This window comes from Temnothorax longispinosus, chromosome 6 (assembly GCF_030848805.1).
Source record: "Temnothorax longispinosus isolate EJ_2023e chromosome 6, Tlon_JGU_v1, whole genome shotgun sequence".
Classification (NCBI taxonomy): Eukaryota; Metazoa; Arthropoda; class Insecta; order Hymenoptera; family Formicidae; genus Temnothorax; species Temnothorax longispinosus.
Window position 1 is genome coordinate 9,094,885 of NC_092363.1, and position 27,653 is coordinate 9,122,537.

The 27,653-nt window shown below is 32.0% G+C and overlaps 1 protein-coding gene and 2 long non-coding RNA genes across 7 annotated transcripts in view; 2 read left to right on the forward strand and 1 right to left on the reverse strand.

Annotated features, from left to right (window-relative positions):
* The first annotated feature begins 1,445 nt into the window (after window positions 1-1,445).
* On the forward strand, window positions 1,446-14,993 carry LOC139814371 (uncharacterized). 3 transcript variants are annotated; one of them, XR_011732436.1, is made up of 5 exons: window positions 1,446-1,876; window positions 1,958-13,710; window positions 13,806-13,986; window positions 14,239-14,339; window positions 14,756-14,993. It is a non-coding gene; the product is annotated as an uncharacterized lncRNA (long non-coding RNA). The 3 variants fall into 3 exon arrangements; XR_011732437.1 differs by lacking the exon at window positions 1,446-1,876 and having other exon boundaries at window positions 13,002-13,016; window positions 13,333-13,710; XR_011732438.1 differs by lacking the exon at window positions 1,446-1,876 and having other exon boundaries at window positions 13,185-13,710; window positions 13,788-13,986.
* A 4,504-nt stretch (window positions 14,994-19,497) lies between these two features.
* The window catches only part of LOC139814188 (E3 SUMO-protein ligase ZBED1-like), a 65,412-nt gene continuing 57,256 nt past the window's right edge, over window positions 19,498-27,653 (forward strand). The window contains exons 1-6 of one of the 3 annotated variants that reach the window (XM_071780279.1): window positions 19,516-20,414; window positions 20,653-20,716; window positions 20,814-21,001; window positions 23,117-23,132; window positions 23,207-23,392; window positions 23,622-24,088. In XM_071780279.1, coding sequence (XP_071636380.1) covers window positions 20,660-20,716; window positions 20,814-21,001; window positions 23,117-23,132; window positions 23,207-23,212 — 267 coding nt within the window. In that variant the 5' untranslated portion in view covers window positions 19,516-20,414; window positions 20,653-20,659 and the 3' untranslated portion in view covers window positions 23,213-23,392; window positions 23,622-24,088. Of the gene's footprint in view, window positions 20,415-20,652; window positions 20,717-20,813; window positions 21,002-23,116; window positions 23,393-23,621; window positions 24,089-27,653 lie in introns of those variants that run through there. The other 2 variants (XM_071780276.1, XM_071780278.1) reach the window with 2 other exon arrangements.
* On the reverse strand, window positions 23,394-25,863 carry LOC139814191 (uncharacterized). Its single transcript, XR_011732362.1, has 3 exons — window positions 25,703-25,863; window positions 25,386-25,625; window positions 23,394-24,589 (listed from the first exon to the last, which is right to left on the reverse strand). It is a non-coding gene; the product is annotated as an uncharacterized lncRNA (long non-coding RNA).

Sequence of the window (27,653 nt, forward strand, 5' to 3'; positions counted from 1 at the left end):
CATGAACAGAAATGATTACAATCTGCAAATGAATTCGCTCCTTAATGACTCTTCCACATACAGAAAACTAAACAAAGATCCGATAAAGAAAATTACTTCAAAACTTAATTGTCTGGTGAAGTCATGGCTAAACAACGATATTATTGACAAAAGGGTTTACAACCTACTCAATTGTACAAATGGCAACCTTCCACGTTGCTATGGACTACCAAAAATCCATAAGGATGGCTATCCACTACGCATAATTGTATCGGCCATCGGCAGCCCACTATACAATATCGCTTCCTATATACACAACATTTTAGACAAAGCACTCATGAAGCCGAATTCGTATGTTAAGGACAGTTGGTCGTTTGTGAAAAGCATGAAAAATTACAGCATTCCTCCTGATTACATCCTGGTCTCTCTCGATGTTGTTGCTCTGTTCACGAACATACCCATTGAGCTTGTTTTGACCGGAATCGAAAAAAGGTGGGTTGCAATTTCGCGAGAGACTCGGATGAGTCTTGATCAGTTCTTGCATGCGATTAGGCTGATTCTCGAGTCTACTAGTTTTTCTTTCAATGGGGAATTTTTTTGAGCAGATTTTTGGTAGTCCAATGGGTTCCCCCTTTCACCGATTTTGGCGGACATTGTAATGGATGATTGTGAAACCAGCTGCCTTCAATCCTTTGACTTTCAGATTGCGATATTTCTACGTTATGTCGATGACATTTTTATGTGTATTCCGCGATCACGACTTGACGATGTTGTCCGTACTTTCAATAATTACCATCCGCGTCTTAAATTCACGTATGAATTAGAGAGAGACAATTGTTTGAATTTCTTGGACACGTCGGTCTTCAGAAACGATAATTGTTTAGCCACCAACTGGTATCGTAAACCAACGTTTTCTGGCCGTTATATCAATTACTTCTCCAGTCATCCTCTAAAATATAAGATTAATACCATCATCAACTTGGTCGATCACGCCATACTGCTGTCGGACGTACAGTTTCATAACGATAACATCAATTTGATAAAAACTATTTTACTGAACAATTGCTTTCCGGCCCCTCTCGTTGATAAACATATTCGAAGAAGACTTGCTGAAATTGATAAGCGGTCAAATAACGATGAATCTGACAACCGTATAAATAGCGCTAATATCCCTGATCTCAAAAATTATATTCCTATCCCGTATGTTAAAACTTTTAGTGAGGGTTTACGACGCATTTTCAACAATTACGGTTTGAGTACCTTGTATACCGTTCCTAAGAAACTAGACGCACTAATTAAAAAAGGGAAGGACAAATTAGAGATCATGAAACACACGGGCGTTGTCTACAAATTAGATTGCTCGGATTGCAATGCTTGTTACATTGGCCAAACCAAGCGCCACTTAGAAACTCGTGTTAAAGAGCATCGTGCAGACATTAACAAGCACTTCAGTCAGCAATCGGTTGTAAGCAAGCACAGAATTGATTTTGACCATAATTTTAAATGGCAAGAAGCCACGATCTTGCACAGGGAACAGTATGTCAAAAAACGTGAAACGGCTGAAATGATATTAATCAAAAAGCATACTGACGCTATAAATTTGCAGAAGGACACAGAAAACTTACCGTTGGTTTACGATCGTATAATCGCTACTCTTTAAACGTTACACTCTATGTTATTTTATTTATTTGTGATTATTCTTGACGACACGATGTATGTCAGTCGTTCGTCGGGCGCTATGCGTGTTTGTGATTGTTCTTGACGACGCAATGTATATCAGTCGTTCGTCGGGCGCTATACGTGACGGTCATGCCGCACAAAGCTTATATCTGTTCCACCCGCCTTGTTAAAACGTAACGATGATTAATTTTATATTGTTTGACGCACATTGATCCATGTAAGTAGAATACGTTGCATTGTCCCCCTCCCCCTTTTTTTCTATTTTTTATATGTATTACCGGCAATTTATATTTTCCAGCATAAACTTGATAAGGACCCAAAATAGAGGTCGAAACGTCGTTATAATTTTCAATATATTGCCAGTCAGGCCGATCATTAAACACTGATTATATTTTATTACTGGCGAAAATTTATTTTATTCTTTAATAAACATATATATACAACGTAGCTAGTGGCGGGAACTCTTTAGAAAATGCTTTAGTATGCTCAGAACTATACGAAAAATATTTTATATAAGCCAAAACTCCGAGATTTCGCACAGCGTCTCATCTTCTTCTGTCATGATTACTTTTCGGTTAATATTAATTTTTTTAAATATAACACAAAGATTCTAACGCTCGGAACTCTTTAGAAAATGTTTCAATATGCTCAAAACTACTCGAAAAATATTTTACATAAACCGGAACTCCGAGATTTCAACTGGCGTCTCAACCGGTATACTCGTTGCATTGTAATTTTTTTTTAGTACCTTATAATTAATTTTTTTGCTTTTATATGACAGAACTCTTTATAGAACTGTTATAGAACTATAGATCTTGCAAAATCTGATGAGATAAACTCTTTATAGAACTGTTGTAGAACTATAGATCTTGCAAAATCTGATGAGATACAGTGGTGGAACTTATGTAGGACAAAATGAGACGCTGCGTGAACATAGCGTCTCAGTTTGTACTGATGCGTTTTATGAAAGAAGCCAGAACTCTCAATAATTTGTGAGTTTCTGCAAAATGAGACGATAGCTTCACACACACGTTAGGAAGAGAATGTATAAAGAATTATTAACGGAGATATTTTAATTTAAAATATATTTTTCAGGAATGTTTTATAGAGAAACGAAGAAAGTGAATAACGTTAAACTTTGCATGTTTTCTTTACTTTATTTTAAAAATTTATTTTTATTTTTTAAGTAACAAAAATGCTCTTTTTTCTGTTATATCCTGGTCACTATAAATGACAGACGATGTAAATAATTCTAGCTGTTTTAGGTATCTGAAACGCAAAAAGCTAAAATTTTCTTATTCTGCAGGAGAAGTGTGGCTATCGTCTGAACTAGAACTAAATCAATATTTCCATTTTGAGCGGCTTTTTTATTTAAAATATTATAACTTTTTTCAAAATTTTATTAGTATTTTATTTAAAAAAAATGTTTATTCTAGTTCAGACGACAGCTAGCCCATATCACTTATTCTGAATAAGAAAATTTTTGGTTTTTACGTTTCTGATACCTAGAACAGCTAGAATCATTTACTTCGTCTCTCATACTTACGTCTTTTAGTGATCAAGATATATATAAAAGTAACAAAAAAGAAGAATATTTTTCTTACTTAAAAAATAAAAATAGATTTTTAAAATAAGATTAAAAGAACATGCAAAGTTTAACGTTATACGCTTTCTTCGTTCCCCTATAAAAAATTCCTGAAAAATACCTATTTTTAAAGACCCTCTCCGGCTCCAATCATAACTCAACTTGTATTCATGCTTAAAAAGAAAAATTTATTTTACTAAAGTTAATTTACTAAATATTACATATAACAACTAAAAAATAAGAAGTTAACTTCAAATCGCGTACTTTACACAAGTATTTCTCGAAAACGAGTACCGCAAGGGTATTGAAACTTATCGCATATTATTAATTTCTATTTTTATATATAAAGCATCATATACTAGTCTTTCAAAAACATTTAGAGAAAACTTTTTTCACAATTTATTAAAATGTCTGTTTCACAATACCTCAAAATAGGAATTCCGTGTTAAAAGTTAAAACTTTGAAACTCAATATCTCGATTTTTAATACCGCAAAAGGTACTAAAATTTATACTACACATAAAGCACACCTATAAATTAATGTATATTCACAGTTTCAAGAAAATCTAGAGAAAATCGATTTTCCGGAGAACGTCTTTAAGATCTTTCAAACCAGAATACGCTCTTGTAATTTATTATTTGTCATTAACATATTTTATTATTAACTACATACATATAAGTGTGAGAAAGCATATGGTACAAAATAATTTCAATATTTAAATTATTGTAATAATAAAGAAATCAATTATTTACATTTTCTTCTGTGTGTGTATGTGTGATGTTATTGACAATAGTTTCTTTGCACGTTTACATTTCTTTTGCAGATTTTTTACACGCTTAATTTTCACAAGTGTGATGTCAAATACAGACAAGATTTTTGTTTATCTGCTTATAAGCGTTATTTTGAATGTAAGATTTTAATAATCAAATGTTTTTAATAATCAAACATTTTCAAACTGCAAGCGAGGGACAAGCAATATCATCTACAGCATGTATCCTTAAAATACTACGATCTTTTCTAGCAGCACTAGCCACTAGCGTATAATTTGTCCGCCGACATTACTAATTTCTTCTGCAGCAACACATAAAATGTTGAACAGTTTTCTCGAATGGTTGTAATAACGTCTGTATGTCCTTGCATTATTAATTCGTTAAGGTATTGCTCACATTCTCATTCTATTAACAAAATTTTGAAAAAAGTTATAATATTTTTAATAATATTTTTAATAAAATTTAAAACTATTAATTTAGAAATTACATCTTCTGACCAAAAGCGTTGGTCGAAATTAATAATGTCTCGATGATTGATCCGAAAAAGTGCTGTGTGAATCTGACAAAGCGAGTTGGCTCACGGTTTTTTCAATGTTCATATCGGTAAAGACGTTATATATTGCCAGTTACTGTCGATTTAAGCTGCTTTAACTGTTATTCTATTCACTGGCGAAATAAATTTATTATTCTGATTTTTAATAATATAAGAGAAATAAGACCGTTTTATGTGACCGTTATACAATCAATCAATATTAAATAAGCCGTGTACGATCCGAGCTTGGATCTTAATAGCCTAATAATATTTTGTATGTATAATTACACGTATATTTTTTCCAATCTTAATAAATTGCGCGCTGACTAACTTGTCAGACTTACAACACAGCTCCTGTTAGAGTAGTAAATTCTTTACTATTATTTAAATCGATTTAATTAGAGGGGTGTGAGGGGATTTTATTAATCCAATAGGAGCTGTGTTGTAAGTCTGACAAGTTAATCGGCGCGTATTATAGTTGATTAAAGTTGGAAAAATATGTAAATATAGTATATAAAAAATATTATTAGGCTACTATAAAATCTAAGCTCAGATCGTAAAAGGTTTATTTAATATTGATTAATAATATTTTTGATAAAAAAGCCGCCTAGAACCTAGAATGGAAATATTGGTTTAATTTTAGTTCAGACTATAGCCACATATACTTCTTCTGAATAAGAAAATTTTAGCTTTTTGCGTTTCAGATACCTAGAACAGCTAGAATTATTTACACCGTCTGTCATTTATGGTGACCAGGATATAACAGAAAAGAAGAGCATTTTTGTTACTTAAAAAATAAAAATAAATTTTTAAAATAAGGTGAAGAGAACATGCAAAGTTTAACGTTATTCACTTTCTTCGTTTCCCTATAAAAAGTTCCTGAAAAATATATATTTTAAAGATCTTTTAAATCAGAATACCTCCGTTAATAATTCTTTACATTCTCTTCCTGACAGAAGAGATTTTACCACTTCTCAATATAAATATAAATTTATCTTGTTATGGTTTTATTCGATTATTCCGGCGTTTTTATATTTGTGATTTAATTAGATTATTGTTTACTTTGTTTATATTATTAGATAATTGTTTAATGTTTTCGTCTAGACTAATGTTTAATGTTTTAGTATGTAAACTTGAACATTAATTATCATGTTTTTTTATATTTATCTTTTTCTATCGTAGTAATCCGTTCCGAAGAAGACTAAGTACAGTCGAAACGTTAAGCATGTGTATTGTTTATTTAAGAAATTGTTTTTATTTTAATTCAATATCTCTCTGTTGTTGCTCGTGGCCGCTTATAAACATTAATAGCTAATATAAATTTAATATGAGTAAAAAGAACATTATGAACTACTTTTTTCATATAGTTAATATGTAATTATTGTTATGCATTTCAATATTAAATTTAAATACTATTATGCTAAAGTAAAGATTTTTAATGTAAGGCTTTTTTTTTATATAAGAGCAAATTTGCCAGAACGGGGTTTTCTATACATTACATTTACGAATTTTTATGTTTATAAATATTTTTTTAATTAATTATAATTGCAATCTTTATATTTATACATTTCAAATATATACAAGCAAATGTAACGTATATAGCGGGTATAGCGCATCGTCGATTTGCCAACGCGAGACTCGGCATTCGGCGAGACGCGAGGAGCGATACCCGAAATGCATGGCATCGTGGCATAGCCGGCGCGTGCTAAGCAGCTACGTCACAGCTCAAGCGAGAAGGAGACAGCAGATCGTATGTCTGCCCTTCTCTCCCCGCTCGAAGCTTGCCGAGTGTCGAGTCAGCCGACTGGCATATCCCTTCCATCTGAGTAGACACGAACCATAGCACGGACACGAACCATGTGTGTACCGTTACCGAGCGTAACGACGTAGTTGACGTCCACTTTCTCAGGCGGCGCGTCAGTATACGTCCGCTGGAACGGAATGATCCCGGTGGCCGCTCTCAGGTTTCTCTCTGCTAATATATTCGTAAATCACAAACGATTTCCTATTAATTACAGCTATCAGAAATAAAAAATCGGTTTGTTATTAAAAAGTGTCGGCTGACATCATGGCCAAAATAAAATTGTTAATTACAAACAAACTAATTGGTCACAAACGTTAAAAACTGACTCACAATCAATTACAAACGATTTACAAACGAAATACACTTAGAAAAATTAAAAATTATCAAATTTAGTAATTTTTGTCGGCTAGTTTAAGGGTCATCCTGAAAATGCTTTCTGGCCGTCCGTAGCAGAAGGCAGTAACGTATCAAGGCTGATAAGCACCCGCTTTTTATAAATTACATATATTCTTATGCACACATGTGCGTATATATATATAATATGTATCTAATTATTATGTGTATGTTTATAATTGTCTGATGACAAATAATAACAGTAGCATAATTGAGAATGTGAATTAGTATACATAGTATGTATTGACGCGGGTACTTAATAGACTTTTGGCAATTTACTGCATCTCTTGCACCTCTAATAATTTTTTTCTTGTAATGTAAATGAATGATGTAAAACTCTTTCAAAGGATCTATCCATTCTTGATGGGGTAAAATAATAACTTCTATAACAAATGCTATAAATATTAAATTTATATAGTATTGATTTATATAACTAATTTTATTCTGTCTTTATATAGAAAAATATACTCAGTCTTAGCATCAGAGTAGAGGGTAACGCATCTGATGAACAGTATAGATAACAAACTGAATAAAAATCTTAATTATTATAACATAATGATATTAATAATTAAGATTTTTATTCAGTTTGTTAATTATCTATAACTGCATAACGTGCAGTTTACGCCAAAGCGGCTGTTTTATAACGCGAGCGATATGTTTCGTCGACGGATGATTAGCTAATTATGATTGTATACAGAATACTGGATATTTGCGTAAAGTATCGTTGCCTCGCGAATAAAGTCGAAGGACCGTCGAGAAGAGGAAGCTCGCGGTGCTTTCATTTCCCTTCCGAGTGCGCTTCAATCTTTTATCCGTTTTCGCCCTCGTTTTCGTTTCCATTGTTAGTATGCGACAGCCGTTACTGCACTCCATGAAGAGTATCATTGCTTTGTCGAATAATACATAAGCAAAAGAGATGTCTTTCCTTGTGCTTAGAAATCCAAACAGATTTGATTTCGAGAATCATAAAGAAATTGTATTGTGTTACTTTCTTTCCATCGCGGCGAGTATCTAATCGTTTTTATACATTTATAGTTTACAAGTATACATAGTACTTGAAAAGAAAGAAAAAAGGTGATCGTCGCGTTTTTTTTTTCACAGAGACGGGCAAACGTGTAACTGTGTTCACGTTGCCCGACTAAATCAAACTCGGATGCTACAAGTATTTAGTTTTTATCCATCGGGACTTTAGGATGCCGCGAATGCTGATATCAAGAATAATTATGATTTATCTTAGTGGAGTACGTACATCTTTTCGGCTTAGAAACGAAGACGATGACGATCAAACGAACGCTTCCGTTCTTGTCCCAAAATTGTTTTCGTTTTCTCTTGTAGCGAACGTTTCGAGGAATTTGCTTACGACGGTTCGTTAGCATATGTCTCGCGGTAATTAACGATTATACGGAGCCGTCATATTTTCCACAACGCGTCGGGAAAAAATTGAATGGTTTCTATATGTATTCAGAGAATGTTGATTCATCATATTATTCTTTCAAACTTGCTTCCTCCTTTTAAAAATTTACACCAAAAGAAACTTTTGTTACATATTACTTTATATTGATTTTTTTTAACATCTTTATTTTTTAAAAAGGAAACGAAAACCGTAGAAGAAAATTATTAAACTTATCTTTATCGTGTTAGAAATTCATTCAATTTTATCGCTACGTGTCTCAACTTCTCTTGTTAAAAACAAAAACTAATTTATAGCTTTATGATTTTACATATAATTGTTAAATTTCAGTTTTGTCAGATGCGATTTGTGCGAGCTTATTTCGTGGAGCAAATATTTTGTTGCGTTTTCGAGAAAGTGTTTATCATCATCGATCATTAGCGAAGCGACGCGATGCATTTATATTCGATCACGAGGGACTATGCGCAAATTTTTGCATTGTTTGCGGATTTTATAACTTTATTGACAAATATAAGATCTAAGATCTTTCGCATAACTGATTTACGATTAAACTTGCGCTTTATTGAGGCTCAGATGTACACCCGTCTGTATCACGTCAATAAAATCTGGCAGCAAAACGTGTATGAATTCATTCGTTTAGCAAAGGATGCGCGTTGACCTTAGAAGCGCACGTTGGAATTTCATCCGGAGGGAAAAAACTTTGTCGCGTTTTTTTAATCTTTCTGATTCTCAAAATAAATTCTTCGTGTATATATTTTTGTGCTCATAATATTATTTGATTTTTGTAGATTTAATTTTCTTTTCATGAAATATATTTTGGCAACTATGCCGTCTATAGAAAGAAATCTGTCGGACCTGTGCTAACTCGGACCACGTGCGTTTCTGACGTTTAGATATTAGTGAAATTCGGTTAGTGATTGAATTCTCTTAGAAAACAAAAAATGACCTGTCTCGTTTTTTGATAGAAATTCGATAGAAATTCGATAGAGATGCTAAATACTAATTTATTAGGTGCGTTCGGGAAGACGCTATTAGTGCTATTTGCTTATTTTATCCTTGTTTTACACCTGATGAGCGATAAAGATAAAATGATGCAATAGCGCTAATAGCGCGCTTCCCGAACGCAGCCATTGTGTTATAAATTCGACGTTCGCTTTTCGCGTGAGACTGGCATCGGCTTCCTATCTCGCTAAACGGGCCTTTTTCAGTCGGATACGTTTCTTTCATTATAATATAGAGAGGAGAAGAAGCTATAGGGATAGGTAGACATACATTTTGTACGACAATATCGGGGGTCTATCGTTTGTATAATACGATTATTTTTTCTCTGGGCCCGGAGCCTCGTCCACGATGACGATGATATTGCGGAGACGGGATGTCTCCAGGATCGTGCTCCGATTACTTTGTACTAAGAATAATTCTGCATAAATTTCTTTTGTGCCTTTTATATCATATGTATTTTTCAAGCAAAGTTCATTTGTAGAATTTACGCGATGAAAGATATATATGGGGCGTTCCACGCCCCAAACCCAAATCGCACACCATTTGGGTTTTGCATCTCCGATTTTTTTGAAAATTTTTTATGTTATAGTATTAGTTGAAAGAGGCCTCCATGATTTTTTTCAAATTTTTTTGTCGAACCGTTTTCAAAATATCAATTTTTGAAAAATTACGTTACTTTTTTTTTAAACGCCCATAACTTTACGAAAAATGGGCCAAATAAGACGTTTTTTTTCAAAAAAATTTTTTTTAAACACGATAAAAAATATCAAAAAATTTTTTCAAACTGTATTTCTATAAGATTTTCAAAGGACCCCGCACAAAAACCTATGGAAATGGGTTCTCGGCGAATTTGTCTGAAACTTTGGGAAAATGTTCATGTCATTCTGATCAAAAGTTCTCATGGCAACAACTCTCTTTAAAGCAGTATTTTAGCTCCAGGAGACCTCAAAAATGGATATTTTATCACGCGATCACAGATGATTTTACCCATTCAGCTTTCAGAATAATGATTGTGTGTGTATTGCATAACCCATAAAACCTAATAACCTAATGTATTTTGATAAATAACAGTAATAACAGTATGAACCGTCGGGATTAGCGTTATCCAATGTGCACCGCAAGAAGGTTGCGCGATCGGATTTTGCACATTATTATGGCCCTGAAAAGGACCGATTTTGTTCTCAGGTTTTATGGGTTATGCAATACACACACAAACACACACAATCATTATTCTGAAAGCTGAATGGGTGAAATCATCTGTGATCGCGTGATAAAATGTCCATCTTTGAGGTCTCCTGGAGCAAAAATTCTACTTTAAAGAGAGTTGTTGCCATGAGAACTTTTGATCAAGATGACATGAACAAAATTTTCCCAAAGTTTCAGACAAATTCGCCGAGAACCCATTTCCATAGGTTTTTGTGCAGGGTTCTTTTTGACAAAAATTTTTGATTTACAAAAAACACGTACTGATCGATTTTCTCCAAAATTTTTTGTAAAAAACTATCATCGATTCCACAACTTTTAAGCCTAAATTTATATAATGAGATAATGACGGAATCTATTTTTTTTTCAATTTTTTAATTTCCATCTTTTATTTATCCGTGCTGAAAAATATCTAAAAAGAAAAAATAATTTACACAGGAACTACTATTAATAATTATCTGAGACATAGTGATTACTAAATAGTTTACAAATTGATTTCAGGAAAAAATACAGTTGAATTAAAGCGTTTATTATGCTTGATACATTTTTTTTTATTAAGTAGCGTTTATTTTCTTACACGTTTAAATATTTTAAAAATTCGAGATTCAACAGATGATGAAAATTGTTTAAATCTCAAAGTGCCTTCTCCGTCTGGAATTACACAATGATATTTCTGCGTTCCTGTTATTGTCTTAGCTCTAATATATCGCTTGTCTAATGATTCTTTACTCTGAATATAATCTTCGTTAGAGAAGAATTGCGCATAGATATTTGGCAAATTTTCCGACGGAGCACCTCAACAATTTAAAAATTATAAAAATTTTGTAAATCTCAATTTTCATGAAGAAGACTTTGGCTGAATGGCATTATTTTGCAACAGCTCATGGCAAAGGTCCTTGTGATGGAGTAGGAGAAACTAAGAGAATAGCAGCACGAGCATGGCAAGTCTTCAACTTCCATATGACGACCAAATCTCAACTCCTCAAGAACTATATAACTGGGCGATAAAATCAAATTATTTGCCAAATATCTATGCGCAGTTTTTCTCTAACAAAGATTATATTCAGAGCAAAGAATCATTAGACAAGCGATATATTAGAGCTAAGACAATAACAGGAACGCAGAAATATTATTGTGTAATTCCAGACGGAGAAGGCACTTTGAGATTTAAACAATTTTCATCATCTGTTGAATCTCGAATTTTTAAAATATTTAAACGTGTAAAAAAATAAACGCTACTTAATAAAAAAAAAATGTATCAAGCATAAATAATAAACGCTTTAATTCCACTGTATTTTTTCCTGAAATCAATTTGTAAACTATTTAGTAATCACTCTATGTCTTAGATAATTATTAATAGTAGTTCCTGTGTAAATTATTTTTTCTTTTCAGATATTTTTCAGCACGGATAAATAAAAGATGGAAATTAAAAAATCGAAAAAAAAAAATAGATTCCGTCATTATCTCATTATAAATTTAGGCTTAAAAGTTGTGGAATCGATGATAGTTTTTTATAAAAAATTTTGGAGAAAATCGATCATTACGTGTTTTTTGTAAATCAAAAATTTGAAAATCTTATAGAAATACAGTTTGAAAAAATTTTTTGATATTTTGTATTAAAAGTGTGTTTAAAAAGAAAATTTTTGAAAAAAAAAACGTCCCATTTGGCCCATTTTTCGTAAAGTTATGGGCGTTTAAAAAAAAAGTAACGTAATTTTTCAAAAATCGATATTTTGAAAACGGTTCGACAAAAAAATTTGAAAAAAATCATGGAGACCTCTTTCAACCAATACTATAACATAAAAAATTTTCAAAAAAATCGAAGATGCAAAACCCAAATGGTGTCCGATTTGGCATGGAACGCCCCATATACATAGATAAACACATGTGTGTGTGAGTCTCTGTGTGTGTGTGTGTGTGTGTATATATATATATACATCTTCCATTGCATAAATTCTGCAAATGCACTTTGCTTGAAAAATACATATAATATAAAGGCACAAAATAAAAATTTATGCAGAATTATTCTTATTGTTAGTACAAAGTAATAGGAGCATGATCCTGGAGACGTCCCATGTCCGTGATATCGTCATCGTGGACGGGGCCTGGGGCCCACAGAAAAAATAATAAAAATAATATATTTATGTGCGTATGCGTATGTATGTGCGATTGCGTATGCGTGTGCGTGTGTATGAATATGTATGTTCAATTGCATTACGGTTTTATATGTAATATTATTTACTTTCGACAGTAACAATAAAAAAAAATAACATATATTTCATTTATATATGTATTTTCGTTTATATTTCCCAACATTTTATCAACGAAATAATAAATAGAGAGTTTTTTTGTCCTAAATAACATTACCGTTTTTCTTTCTTCGAATATACCCTAGAATTCCAAAAAATCCTTATTTTACCATACTAATAAGGTACGCTACCCAGTGTACTAAGAAAGAGAGGGACAGCAATGAGAGAGGGAGAGAGAGAGAGAGGAATAAATGGGTGCGTGCAAATTACATACATAGAGAAAGGAATAATAATACGAGAGATATCTGTCCTTGTCTAACGAGGCATCTGTACGACATATCTGTCAAAGCTCGTTCTTTGAAACGGCTTCATAGATCGCAAAATCCTTTTACAGGAGTAAAGTTTTAGGTACTAATGAAGGGTGGGATTGTAAAATAATTAGTAATAATTGAAAAAAATGTAAAAATGCCTAACGAGAGAGATATCTGTACCACATGAGCCCGATTCTCTAACGAGAAACATATGCGCAAACACTGCTCTAACAGAAAGGCTGCAAATTGATTGGCTGTCGTACAGTTTTTAGCCAATAAGCTTGCAGCTTTTCTGTTAGAGCAGAGCTTACGCATACGTTTGTAGATAGAAAATCGGGCCCCATATCTGTCAAAGCTCGTTTTTTGAAACGGCTTCATAGATCGCAAAATCCTTTTACAGGAGTAAAGTTTAGGTACTAATGAAGGGTGGGATTGTAAAATAATTAGTAATAATTGAAAAAAATGTAAAAATGCCTAACGAGAGATATCTGTATCATATATCTGTCCTGGTTCGATTGCTGTGTACGAACCATGAAGTAGTATAAGGAGACATGACTAGATAGTGTCGAGAAGCAAAAGATGGTCACGAAAAATGTTCCGTGTAGAGGGGAGGTTTGCTGAACGGAATAACTTGCAACATTTCGTCGCCATTTTTCCACCAATAAGTTAGAACAAGAGAAAAGTATATTTGTTTCATTCTAACTTATTGCACTTGCACTTGCTTGCACTAGTTCAAAAGTGTAATGAAAACGAACAGGTTTTATATGTGCAATGTGTGAATCTGTTGATTTGTAAGTATTTCTCCATTAATTTTAATATTACATTTTAAAGCAAGTCTAATTAGATTTTTTATCATATGATGTATAAGATTTTTAAAAAATTGCAGATTTTGCTTTAGCTTTTACAACCCAAGTCACAAACTGGAAGCAAATGTGTTTCATCAAAGGAAATTTGTGAAGGTTACTGATGCAACCGCATTTGGTCAACTCGTCCCAAAAGGACTTAAAAATTGTGGCCGTATTGTGTCATCTTGTGTGACAGAGATCAAGTGCCAGCTTCGTTAAGAGGTAAGGAAGAAGAAGCTTTTATAACCTAAAATTATTTCCATGTAAATTAAATTAACTAATTATTAATATTTAACTTTGAGCAATATTTTTTTTGTTATTAATAATTAGATTTTGTATATTTTCTAAGTGCAAACACACATTAATATAAATAGTATATTTTTGCGGTATTAATATTTTCAACTTTTTACTCATAATAGATGTTTTACTTTAGATGTCTCAAGTTTAATGCTCTTAATTTTGATTACATTACAGATAAAGTAAATTCTGAAAAAATGGCCTGTTGCGTTAAAGGATGCTGCAGCAGAGGAGGCAGAAAAGGAGACGAAAAGAAAAGTTTGTTTACACCTCGTACAGTAAGTATTTATATTCAAAGAAGTACTTCGTTTCAAGTTTTTTCTACAGTTAAAATAAAAAACAGTGAAGCCTATAGCACACACGATGCTTTTTTGCCTGCTAAATTGCCTGCAAGCTCTTGTGCTAGCGAATTGGCAGACAAAATGATTATCAACTCTGTCTATTGATTCGCTAGCACAGGAGCCGGCAAGTAATAAAGCAGACAAAATAGCATTGTGTGCCATAAGCTTAAGAGTATATTTACTTTAAGCATATTCGTTTATTACTGACAGTTCACTGTCAGTACTGAAAATCTATAATGTGCATGACATAAACTATAGATTTACAGTACTGGCAATGAACTGTCAGTAATAAACAACCATGCCTTTTACGTTATTTATTTTATTTCAAAACAAAAATTTAATTTTTTTTGTAGAATGATATGTTTATCTTATGGAAGAGCAGAAGAGCAATGGACGGCTCAGATAGATACTGTACTGGACAGAGGAAGAAATACTGAAATCTTAGCATATGTCCCATCAATTCTTAATGATCATGATTCGCATATATGTACCACTTCAGATTACGTTCTGACATATGTTGCTGGATATGTAGCAAGAAAAGGAAATAGATTTTGTAAAGATATAAACAATAAAAATTTTATTTGCGAAGAATGTTTAAAGACATTGGTTTTACAGCCAAATGATGAAATACCAGAGAGACATAAACTAATTGAAATAAAAACGAAAGGATATTTGATAAATCCTTCAATAGCTTTGTTTAATTTGCTTTCAAGTCTGGAAAAAGGAGTAATAGAAGGAAAAAAATGTGGAGAAATTAATATTAACACATTATTTAAAATAATGGAATTGATTGACGAAGAAAAAAATCCTATAACTTTCCTGGGCTGTGAAAAACATAATTACGAATTTACTAAAAACATTATCTGTTTTTATTTAATAACACGAATGTTCTTTCTGGTCAAGCAGGCGAATAAAAATGATAATACTAAAAAAGAAAAAAAAATGTTCAAAATTGGTTCATTTAAATGGTCCAAATGTTTCAAATGTGGATTTTCAAATTAAAGAAACAAATGCAATTGAAACTGTGATACAAATGAATAATGGAAAAAGGCGTAAAATTGGAACAAATATTAGAAATAACTAAAATGCGTTAATATAAAACTAAAATAATAATAAAAACTTGTTTTTTGAAAACATTAATTTTTATAATTATAATATACATATATTTAATACATATATTTTTTTGTAAGTTTAATACCAAGTTAAACAAAATGTTTATTTTAGAAATTAAAGCACACAATTTTATTTTACAATACAATTATTTTATAATACAATTTGTCTAACATTTATTTAATTTCCAATTTCTTTATAAAAATCATATGTGTGTATATATATATATATATATATATATATATATATATAATTATATACATACACGTAAATATGTATACATAATTTACATTAAAATAACATAATACCTGATATGATACTCTTTGTATCGTACAAATATAACAATTTCAGTATCTAATATGAATTGAACTATCGAAATAAATATTACATATTACAATTAAATTTACATTTAAGCTATTTTAATTTCACGATTGTTTCCTTTTTCTTATAATTTATCAACAATTTGTAACAATTCATTTAATTCTTCAATATTTACAATTACAATAAATTTTGAAAGAGAATGAATTTCATCATTTATATAAATATTAACCTGTCCATTTGATAAAAAAGCAATTCTTTTTTTTACACTATAATCACTTTCTACTTTTTGGAAACCAAAAAACTTTTCATTTCTTCTTGAATAACTCCACTCTGTAGACGGAAGAGTTATCAACTCCAAATTATCTTGCAAATATTTAAAATATATATGTCCATCATTCTTATGTTCCATTGTGTTTTATTCTTACGTTCCTTATGTTTCTCTACTTTTATCCGGGATTCGTCTTTCTGAAATATATTTAATTATATTAATTTTAATTAAGGTAAACGTATTTAAATTATATATTTCATTTTAATTTTAACATTTATTTTTGCTTATTTATAATTATATATACTTACGCGTATTATTACTTATTTTAGTATAGGCTCAATGAAAAACATTTTTATACGTTTATAAAATATTATATTTACTTATGAAACACATTTCTGATATATTTTACATTTATTACCGTATACACGTGTGATCATGTGTTTCTAACCTTTTCGTGTCTCAACAGCTGTCACAATTTCAAGATGGCGACGAAATGTTGCAAGCTATTCCGTTCAGCGAACATTCCTCTATACGGAACATTTTTCGTGACCACTTCGTGACTACGGAGTCATGTCTCCAGCTCCGGTAACTTAGCCGGTCAACTTCGACTTTATTAATTTTCATATTTTTTTATCGTTTGTTGGTCGTTTGTTGGTGATTGTTGGCCTAATTACAACGTTTGTTGGTTCTTAATTTTTTTTTAAATTTAAAAAGAAAAATTAGCATTAAGTTAGCCGGAAAAATTTTATTTTTAATTTCAAAAAAGCCTAATCGATGCGTAATCGTATGCTGATGATTGTTGGTCTAATTTTAGCGTTTGTTGGTTTATTATTAGTCTTAAAAACGAAAAAAAACGAAAAATTATCTCAAATATTGAAGTAATCGAAGATTGGTTTATTTGCCTACGACTTAAGCTTTATTTCTATCAATTTAAGGCTAACATCTATAAAACTGCCATGAATACGGACCTTAACATCGGCAGAAAATCGCGAAAAGATCAAGAAACATGATGTATAAGTTTATAAGTTCTACTTTTAAACATAAAATTGTGCTTAAAATGGATTAATTATGAATTTATCATTTTCTTCCCATGAACTCTTCATTCAAGACGCCTAATTGTCAAAGTACGTATAAAATAAACGTCAAACTTACCATATGTGCTAAAAAAAAATGATAGAATAAAGTATATCATACATACCTAAATGTGATATCACTTAAAAACATGATACAGTGTTTCATGATATGCGCATTATGTTTGCGTTTAAAGAACTGAAATTTAAATAAGTTGTATTTTTATAAATAAAGATTATTTATGTGTGTGATCATTAAGAATATATATTATTTTATAAGAATATAAGCTTCAACCTGATTGAATGTACATAAAATTGAAGAGAATTCTCGTATTCATACGTGAATATACGTTTCCTAGTAGAATTTTCTTGAAAAAAAACCTACTTCTCCAATGTATGCTTCCGTTTCTCACTTGTGGAAAGTGTTTTACTGTAAAAATTATAGATTTGTTTGAAGTAACAAAACGTCATTTTTTTTTAAGAACCTTATTATTTCATACAATTTTCATATAGATCCTAATGTTCATGTCTTTTACAATAAATAAGTACTATATGTATCTCAGGTCTATATTCCACTTCTTAGCAAGAACTATTCTTACAAATTATCTGCCAATCTTCGATTACTTTAATATGTGAGATAATTTTTCGTTTTTTTTTGTTTTTAAGACTAATAATAAACCAACAAACGCTAAAATTAAACCAACAATCATCAGCAAACGATTACGCATCGATTATAGGCTTTTTTGAAATTAAAAATAAAATTTTTCCGGCTAACTTAATGCTAATTTTTCTTTTTAAATTTAAAAAAAAATTAAGAACCAACAAACGTTGTAATTAGGCCAACAATCACCAACAAACGACCAACAAACGATAAAAAAATATGAAAATTAATAAAGTCGAAGTTGACCGGCTAAGTTACCGGAGCTCATGTCTCCTTATACTACACTGGCTGCATTCGGAGAGCGTGCTATTAGCGCTATTGTATCATTCTATCTTTATCGCTCATTAAATGTAAAACAAGGATAGAATAAGCAAATAGCGCTAATAGCGCGCTCCCCGAATGCAGCCTTCATGGTACGAACCAGACAATGTAGCCAACCGCCCAACCCCGAAACTGCCCACAGCTGCGTGCGCCATCTCTCGCAAGATCCGTGAACTACTGCTGTGACATGATTGCTGCTCTGCGTGAATATTTTTGTGAAAAATATACACGATCGTTTCAAAGCTCTCATTTTTATTCCAGGCTTTCAATCTCAATTTCAAAGGTACGTTATTGTTTGTGCACGTCTTCTGAAGGGTGGGAAAGTTTAATTTCGTACATATTACTTATACAACTGTTTATATTAGAAAATAAGGTTATGAGGTGACAGCATTTTAAAATTTTTTTCAATTATTGCTAATTATTTGACAATCCCACCCTTCATTAGTACCTCTACTTTACTCCTGTAAAAGGATTTTGCGATCTGTAAAGCCGTTTCAAAATGAGACCTTTGACTGTAATTGTCGGTAATTTGAACGGCTTTAGCATCCCCTTAAGGGGATCCTAAAGACGTTTGTATTACCGACCGAATTCTATATCTGTTCTTGTATAGACAATGATGATAGACAAGGATAGACATGGTTATAGGTTATAATTTCTTCGAAGCTCTCATTTTTATTCCAGGCTTTCAATCTCAATTTCAAAGGTACGTTATTGTTTGTGCACGTCTTCTGAAGGGTGGGAACATTTCATTTCGTACATATTACTTATACAACTGTTTATATTAGAAAATGAGGTAACAACATTTTTAATTTTTTTCAATTATTACTAATTATTTTACATTCCCACCCTTCATTAGTACCTATACTTTACTCCTGTAAAAGAATTTTGCGATCTATAAAGCCGTTTCAAAATTAGACCTTTGACTGTAATTGTCGGTAATTGAGTCACTTTAGCATCCCCTTAAGGGTCGACAGGAGTAACACTACCGACCTCTGTCGGGTTGCTTAGCTGCGAGTCCGTATTTTATTTATTATAAATTTTTTAAGAGCCAAAATGGAAAATCCGGCTCTGTACCAGCTTGCGGCTGATCTCACTGATTAAAACGAGCATAAGTTTAATGAGATTTGTTAATTAATTTGGCTAAAATTTGGGATAACCTTTTCTAAGCAGCTTTTTCAGGCTTGCTTAGAGCTGCAAAGCTGCTTAGGAACAGTTGTCCCAAATTTTAGCCAAATTAATTAACGAATCTCATTAAACTTATGCTTGTTTTAATCAGTAAGATCAGCCGCAAGCTGGTACAAAGCCGGATTTTCCATTTTGGCTCTTAAAAAATTTATAATAAATAAAATACGGACTCGCAGCTAAGCAACCCGACAGAGGTCGGTAGTGTTATTCCTGTCGACCCTTAACCGACAATAATTAAAGTTCAGGATTGACCAATAGAAATGAATCCACCCTGCTAACTTTGACCGTCGATTAAGCTAACCGTGGTTGGTGAAATTGGCTCACTGATCTCTACATGCAGAAAATTTTTCTCGAATAATGTAGAATACTCATAATAAAATTTACTAGATTTGCTACGTACCGGTAAGATATACGCGTATTCAACCGGAAATTAATATATGACAATAGAAAAGTAATAGTTTGATCAGATACATCTTGTAACCTAAAGGTAAATAAATTTGCCATACTAACAAGGAAATTTGAGAACAGTAAAAAAAGTCCCATACTAGTACGTATATATTCGACATTATAGCTTGAATTGCCAACTTCAGATGTCTTGGATTGAGCGTTGTTTTTTTTTTAAGACAGAAGTTAGCCGGACAATTTCGACTTACGACATTTTTTTTTACGAATCGATTGTTAGTCGTTTGTTATTGATTGTTAGACTAATTAGAACGTTTGTTAGTTAATAGTTTTTACGTAATCACGAAAATAATTTTTAGTGTTAATTTAGCCGGTAAATATAGAATTCTTTACAATTTTCGATTCAAACCGTGGTCAATCGATGCGGAATCGTTTGTTAGTTCCGAATATACTAAGTAAAACGTTTGTTAGATCACGGTTTCGCTAAAAAAAGCGAAAAACTGTATATCGTTTAGCTGCCGGAGAGTAGGGGTGAGACGTAGAATATATGGTGGTTTCGGAACGCATTACGTAATAGTTTATCAACACGGGAAACGTGCTTAACCTATTTTCAATTTATTTATCAGATTTGTTTATGCCTAATACCTGGCTACATTTCACGTGCAAAAATATAGGTAAGTGTAAAATGCAAATTTAATTCTGAACTTAGTAAAAAGTATCCTTGCAATATGAAAGAGATATAGATTGCAAAAGTAGAGAGGTAACCTACTAAAGTTGTATTTGAACAATTACATCAAATTACAGATTTATGAAATATAGAAATAAACTTATATTGTATGTACAAGTAGATATAAGTAATTTTGTCATCGTAGGGAAACTCGCAGTTTCAACTAACTATAAAATTGTTTGCAGATGCTTGATGTCATTGATGTCATTAAGAGGTAGAAAAGCAGTGGAATACTTCATGCACTTCCAAGTAAGTTAGAAAAGCATTAGCGAAGCTACTTAATCTTGTACAAATCATATTAAAGTACACATTAAAGAAATATAAATATATTTTATCATTGTGTAAGGGTTGGAATCTGTCTTGGGACAAACGCAAAAAGAGAAGCCATAAGATGTCAAAGCGCTTAATCGAAACGAAACAGAGCATCAAGAACCTCGTCGTAGAGCGAGAAGCGGTGGCAGTCGAGCTGCATCATCTACGACCAGAATTTCCGAAGATGGCAGTTCAGGCCAACACGCTGATTATTATACGGAAGTAAGTTTCATTTTCAAGTTACAAATTTGATTTTGGACGTTTCAGAACTTTTATAATTTAATAACAGAAAGAAATAGTAGCAATAACTTGAAAAATATGTGTAACGCTGATTGACTATCGTGTTGTGAGGGCGTAATTTTCTTAACGTTGCCGCGCTATGAAAGCCCGAGAAAAAATGATTAGATATAATCACATATAATTATATAAAATCGACATTAGATATAATTAAATATAAAAAATGGCCCGATATAATTGTATATAATTATATATAACCACATATAATTATATAACCATATATGGTTATATATAATTGTATGTGGTTATATCTAATTATATTTAATGTTGATTTTATATATAATCATATGTGATTATATCTAACATAATAAATATTTTATATATATTAAAAAAGAATTCTGTTAACTTCGATTAAGGAATAAAGCATTGATAAAGTAAGTGTATTCTTTTTTCAAAAGCCAGAATTAAAAGTGAAATGATTTACATATAACATGGCGCTGGTTGGCGTGAGATACTGCCGTGTCTCTTATGATACCATTCTTATACCATTGTTTGTCAAATTTTAAATACGAGAAATAAATCCTATCGGATGCCATCTATCGGATAATCCGAATTTAAGTTTATATATGGCTATATATAATCATATATAATCTACATGGATAAATGCTTAATTCTTACACATATATATATATATATATATATATTTTATATAAATTATATGAACTTATATATAATCATGTCAAAATGTATGTGAAACTTTATATATATATATATATATATTTAATAGGATTCGTTTCTCGTATTTAAAATTTGACGGACAGTGGTATAAAAACGGTATCAAGAGACACGGCACTATCTCATGTCAAGCAGTGCCAAGTTGTAATATATGCATGATGCACTAGCTGAATAAAGCCAAAATACATGAAAATAAATTATATTCTTTATAAAACACTATATACCCATGGTTATTAGTATATATAATTATGAATTTTACTAATAATATTAATTGTTAAATATTACGCTGGAAGTTTGCCAAGTTCCATACGCACACATTACCTGCAGTATTATTTTATAATATTACTGAATTATATAATATTATGTAACAAATTTTTGAATTTAATATTTGTAATAATATAAAAACGATTACAATAAATGTTTAAATTTAGGATTATAAATATCTGCAGCATATATGATGACTTGCGAATCTATATCTATACAGATATAGTGCTATATCTGGTTATACATAGGACAAGATTAGTAACATTAATATATCTGGCTATATATGACTTCATATATAGTTGTATATAATGCTATATCTAGTTATATGTAGGGTGCACTACTCATATATCATTATATCTGGCTTCACATACATTTATATACGATTAGATATGGTGCTATATCTGGTTGTACATAGAACAAGATTAGTCACATTAATATATCTGGCTATATATGACTGCATATATAGTTGTATATAATACTATATCTAGTTATATGTCGGGTGCAGTACTCATATATCATCATATCTAGCTTCACATACATTTATATACGATTAGATATGGTGCTATATCTGGTTGTATATAGCGCCAGATTAGTCACATTAATATATCTGGCTATATATGACTGCATATATAGTTGTATATAATACTATATCTAGTTATATGTCGGGTGCAGTACTCATATATCATCATATCTAGCTTCACATACATTTATATACGATTAGATATGGTGCTATATCTGGTTGTATATAGCGCCAGATTAGTCACATTAATATATCTGGCTATATATGACTGCATATATAGTTGTATATAATACTATATCTAGTTATATGTAGAGTGCACTACTCACATATCATTATATCTGGCTTCACATAAAATTATATACATTTATATACAAGTAGATATGGTGCTATATCTGGTTGTATGTGGGACCACTGATTGCACATGTGGCCATGTATAATTAGATATGACCCCACATAAAAACATATATAATTATATATAATTATATATATACCAGATATAATTATATATGATTATATCTAATCATTTTTTCCCGGGAGGTTTAATTTACCGCATGATTTAATTTATCCGTATGATATTGCAGATCGAGGACTGCGAAAGTAAGAAAAGTTTATAAGAATTACATTTGCGAAAGTAAGAAAAGTTTATAAGAATTACATTTGTAATTTATAAGACGTAAACATAGAAGAGGATACAGAGAGTAGTTCTGATTACATGGGTGAAACAAGTGACGATGAACACAGTGGGTGGTGGTAGCCAATCTGGAGCCAGTATGAAACCAGGCGATGATCTTGCTACAGATAGCACATTAAAACGGATTCTAGAGCAGGATTATGACCTAATGAGTAATAAGAACAAGGTAAGCTAGTAATTAAATTTTAGTTAATATACATATATATTACAGATATAAGCTATAAAGCGTTTGTACCGGATACATTTTTCAACAACTAAAAACTATCCCTGCTGTTTGCATTTTATTTACTTTTCATATTTAAATTAAAATTATACAAGGATTGTAATTTATGTTAAAAACTAATCTTTCACTGAAAACAAATATCATACAAATATATCACTGATATTTATTTCAGCTTATACTTCCGGCGCAACCTACTGTGATAAATATTCCAGAATCTCTGGCACAGCATTTCACTACGACGCAGTTTACGAATATCCCAGAGAAACCTTAACTCTCATATCGCAGTTTACGAATATCTCAGAGAAACTCTCTGATTGTGTCGATTAATTATCGAACGGAAAAAGGAAAATACAATAGCAATGTTTTTTTTACGTATCAGGATAAGCTGTGATTATATAAAAAAAGAAAGAAAAAAATAACGGAAAACAGAACCGAGCAGGAGCAGGACGCAACAGGATATCTGTATTTCTAGAAAGTCTGATTTTGTAAATTATTCTACGAGGAAAACACTTGTGTATTATATATATATATGTATATGCGGATATGCGATATACAATTTGATATGATATATGATCTATGACGTTTGTTTATTACTATGTAAAGTGACAGACTTCGAAATTAAACATTAATTACTGTTAATCGCGTGGCGTTTTGAATTTACTCTTTTTCTTTTTTTTTACCTAAAGAGGATCATGAGAAAGTGAGAAAATTCCAAACGCTGCGAGAGTGCAGACACAATAGACATCCAAATTTTACAAAACGTGAAAAAACATTCGTATTTTTCATCTCTAAACTCCTCAGACAGTGTTAATATTTAAACAAAATAATTTACACGTCACTCACAAAGCTAGCGCGATAAAAAATAAGTTAACATTCGTTGAAACAACATTATACATTTATGTCTAACAACAATTTTTTGTGCTTGCACTCGCGAATCTCTTGCCGATGTGATACTCGATTTTCTCACACAGAATTTCTTGCTATAAGACACAAAGGGGAGTTTACTTTTTGCGGAAAATACTCGGCATGCTGGGCGATTCAGTTTTCTGTTGAAAAGATCTTGTTCATCTTCTGGCGCATATCCTTGGCAGACATTCACCGTCGTCATCGATAGGGAAAGCCCGGAGCTCGTCGAGTGTCCTGGAATGAACATAATTTTTTTACAAACGTTTAAACATTTTTCGTTATCGAGAAAATATGTACAGGATACATAATGTTTCAAATTGCAACACTTCAAATTGCAACAATTAAGAAAGTAAGCTGAAGATATATAATTATCGCGAGACTCAAGAAGCAAATTAGGAATTATTGGTGGCGAAATAAATGTTACTTATTCGGTCAAATTAGGAATGTTCTACCGAAGTAAAAAAAGCGAGGTAGAACAAATTTATTTCACGTCCGAATTTTGTACATAAATTATTTGAACTAAATTCGCGTGTTAAGTGGTTCATCTGTTCGAATATTATTGACGCTGTTTCTTTTTTTAACAGGTTTATTAACTTGTGGTCAAGAAAAATGTCGAAATTTTTTAAGGTTTAATCTATACAATAGGTGTAGTAATCCTTAAGTCCTAAGAAATTAATCAATCATAGTTAATTATTTTCCTCACATTCGATTGTGATTGATCAATTTCTCACAGCAGATCTTAATGGAACACTTAATAAAGTTGTAGGGTAGTATTTCATTGTCGGATCTTTTATATTTAAGACCGGCTGGAGTATAATCTTAAGAGAGAGAGAGATGTTATAAACTAATCACTCGATTGTTAGATATAACAGAGCCGTATTATCAACCTTAAGCCATTGTCTTGAAATAAGAACCGACTATGTATACTAGCCTTAATTTTACTCATTAATTCTTCCTTTGGAATAACGATTGCTTGTTCGTTGCTTAGCAAGAAAGATTTTACAGAAAAATATATTGCTCTTTTTCTTACCTATATAACAGGAGATGAGGTAATATGCGAAATCGAAATATATACGCAAGCCGTCCGCGACTTCTCTGCATATATTTACTTCGTTTACTGTTTTCTCTATGGTATTATTCACTTTACTCCGTTGAGGTTTCTCTGTTCGTAATATTCTCGGTTCGGAATATTCGTAAACTGCGTCGTAGTAAAATGCTATGCCAAAGATTCCGGAATATTTATCACAGTAGGTTGCGCCGGAAGTACAAGCTGAAATAAATATCAGTGATATATTTGTATACCTACTATTTGTTTTCAGGGAAAGATTAGTTTTTAATATAAATTACAATTAATGCGAATCAATGAGAATGACACCGGCGGCTTTTCCGCCTCTCTGTATATGAACTGGACGACAAATCTGACAAATAAATTGAAAATAGGTTAAGCACGTTTCCCGTGTTGATAAACTATTACGTAATGCGTTCCGAAACCACCACATATTCTACGTCTCACCCCCACTCTCCGGCAGCTAAACGATATACAGTTTTTCGCTTTTTTTTAGCGAAACCGCGATCTAACAAACGTTTTACTTAGTATATTCGGAACTAACAAACGATTCCGCATCGATTGACCACGGTTTGAATCGAAAATTGTAAAGAATTCTATATTTACCGGCTAAATTAACACTAAAAATTATTTTCGTGATTACGTAAAAACTATTAACTAACAAACGTTCTAATTATATAGTCTAACAATCAATAACAAACGACTAACAATCGATTCGTAAAAAAAAAAATGTCGTAAGGGCCAATTTCACCAACCACAGTTAGCTTAACCGATGGTTAAAGTTAACAGAATTGACCAATAGAAATGAATCCACCCTGCTTTCTATTGGTCAATCCTGCTAACTTTAACCGTCGGTTAAGCTAACTGTGGTTGGTGAAATTGGCCCTAAGTCGAAATTGTCCGGCTAACTTCTATGAGGTTTTTTTAAGACAGTATAGGAAAAATATAATCTAGGGTGGTACCCCTACTGTGAACTGTATAGAAATATTCGTTGCGTATCTGGCAATAGTTTATGTTCTTCATAGAAATGCGATAGTAACCGCGATCGTGGACAACGGAAGGCGCGCGGCGCGAGCGGCAACGCGGGCTCGCGCGGCGAGAGGGTTCGGCTCGCGCGGCGAGAGAATTCGGCTCGCGTCCGCTACGCGGCGCATCGCCGGTATATTCTCGCGTGATTAAGATTCGACATCGACCTTTATATCTAGGGCAGCTCGGCAGGGTCCCTACCCTACAGCGTTCTTAAGTTCGCTCGTGGCGGACCGCCACAGCCTGTAACGGCAACTTATGTTTTTGACATGACTGTGACAGACGTCTCGTTTTTTGTTCATCAGCCATATTCGGGATAAGATACAATCGGACAAGATATAATTGAATCATCCGTCTTTAAATTAACATAGTAAAACGCGCTCTCGAAAGTCCCATACTTGATGGAAATATTTACTTTTGCGTATAGTTTTAATCTTTGCTCTCTAAATTTTCCTATACTTTCTTGAAATCTTTTACATATTATGACTATATCCTAGCCGTGCAAGATTAGTATGGCATTTACTTTGTTCGTGTATACTTGTATTTACGAGAAAAATTTTCTGCGTGTATATAACAAGTGTTATTAAGAGAGTGTATTCGTATGTATTTGACCGGAAATAAATGTCCGGGAAAGAATCTACCATATGAAATCGTTTGTATTTCGTATGAAGACTTTTGAAGTGCAATTGAAAAGGTTTGTGAGTCATTCGTTTAATTGTAATTAATTAATTATTTTTACACCATGCATTTAGCCGAAATAGATAAATTAATAAAAGTTTTTATACGGAATCGTTTGTATTTTGTATGAAGAGTTATGAAGTGTGATTAAAAAGGTTTGTGAGTCACCCAGATAATTATAATTAAATATTTATAAACTCGGTAATTAGCCGAAATATAGATTATTAGTTATTCATGTTAAAAGAAGAAGGCGCTAGTGTTCCCGAAGGTCCGTCTGCAATCAGAATTAATATGAACGTTTTAAAAATTATTGTATACTGAAATAAATAAATATACAAGCTAATAAGCTTAATTGTAGCTATAAGCGATAGTTGCTAATTAAGTTTGTAAAGATGTACCAGCTGTGCAGGGTGAAGAGCAGGTTATCTCAAACGCCCTGCCACAACCCAATTAAAAGAGACTCAAATGTCATTACCGCTGAGAAGTACTTTTTGCCATTTAAGTTAGCATGTCAGAGCAACCGGATTG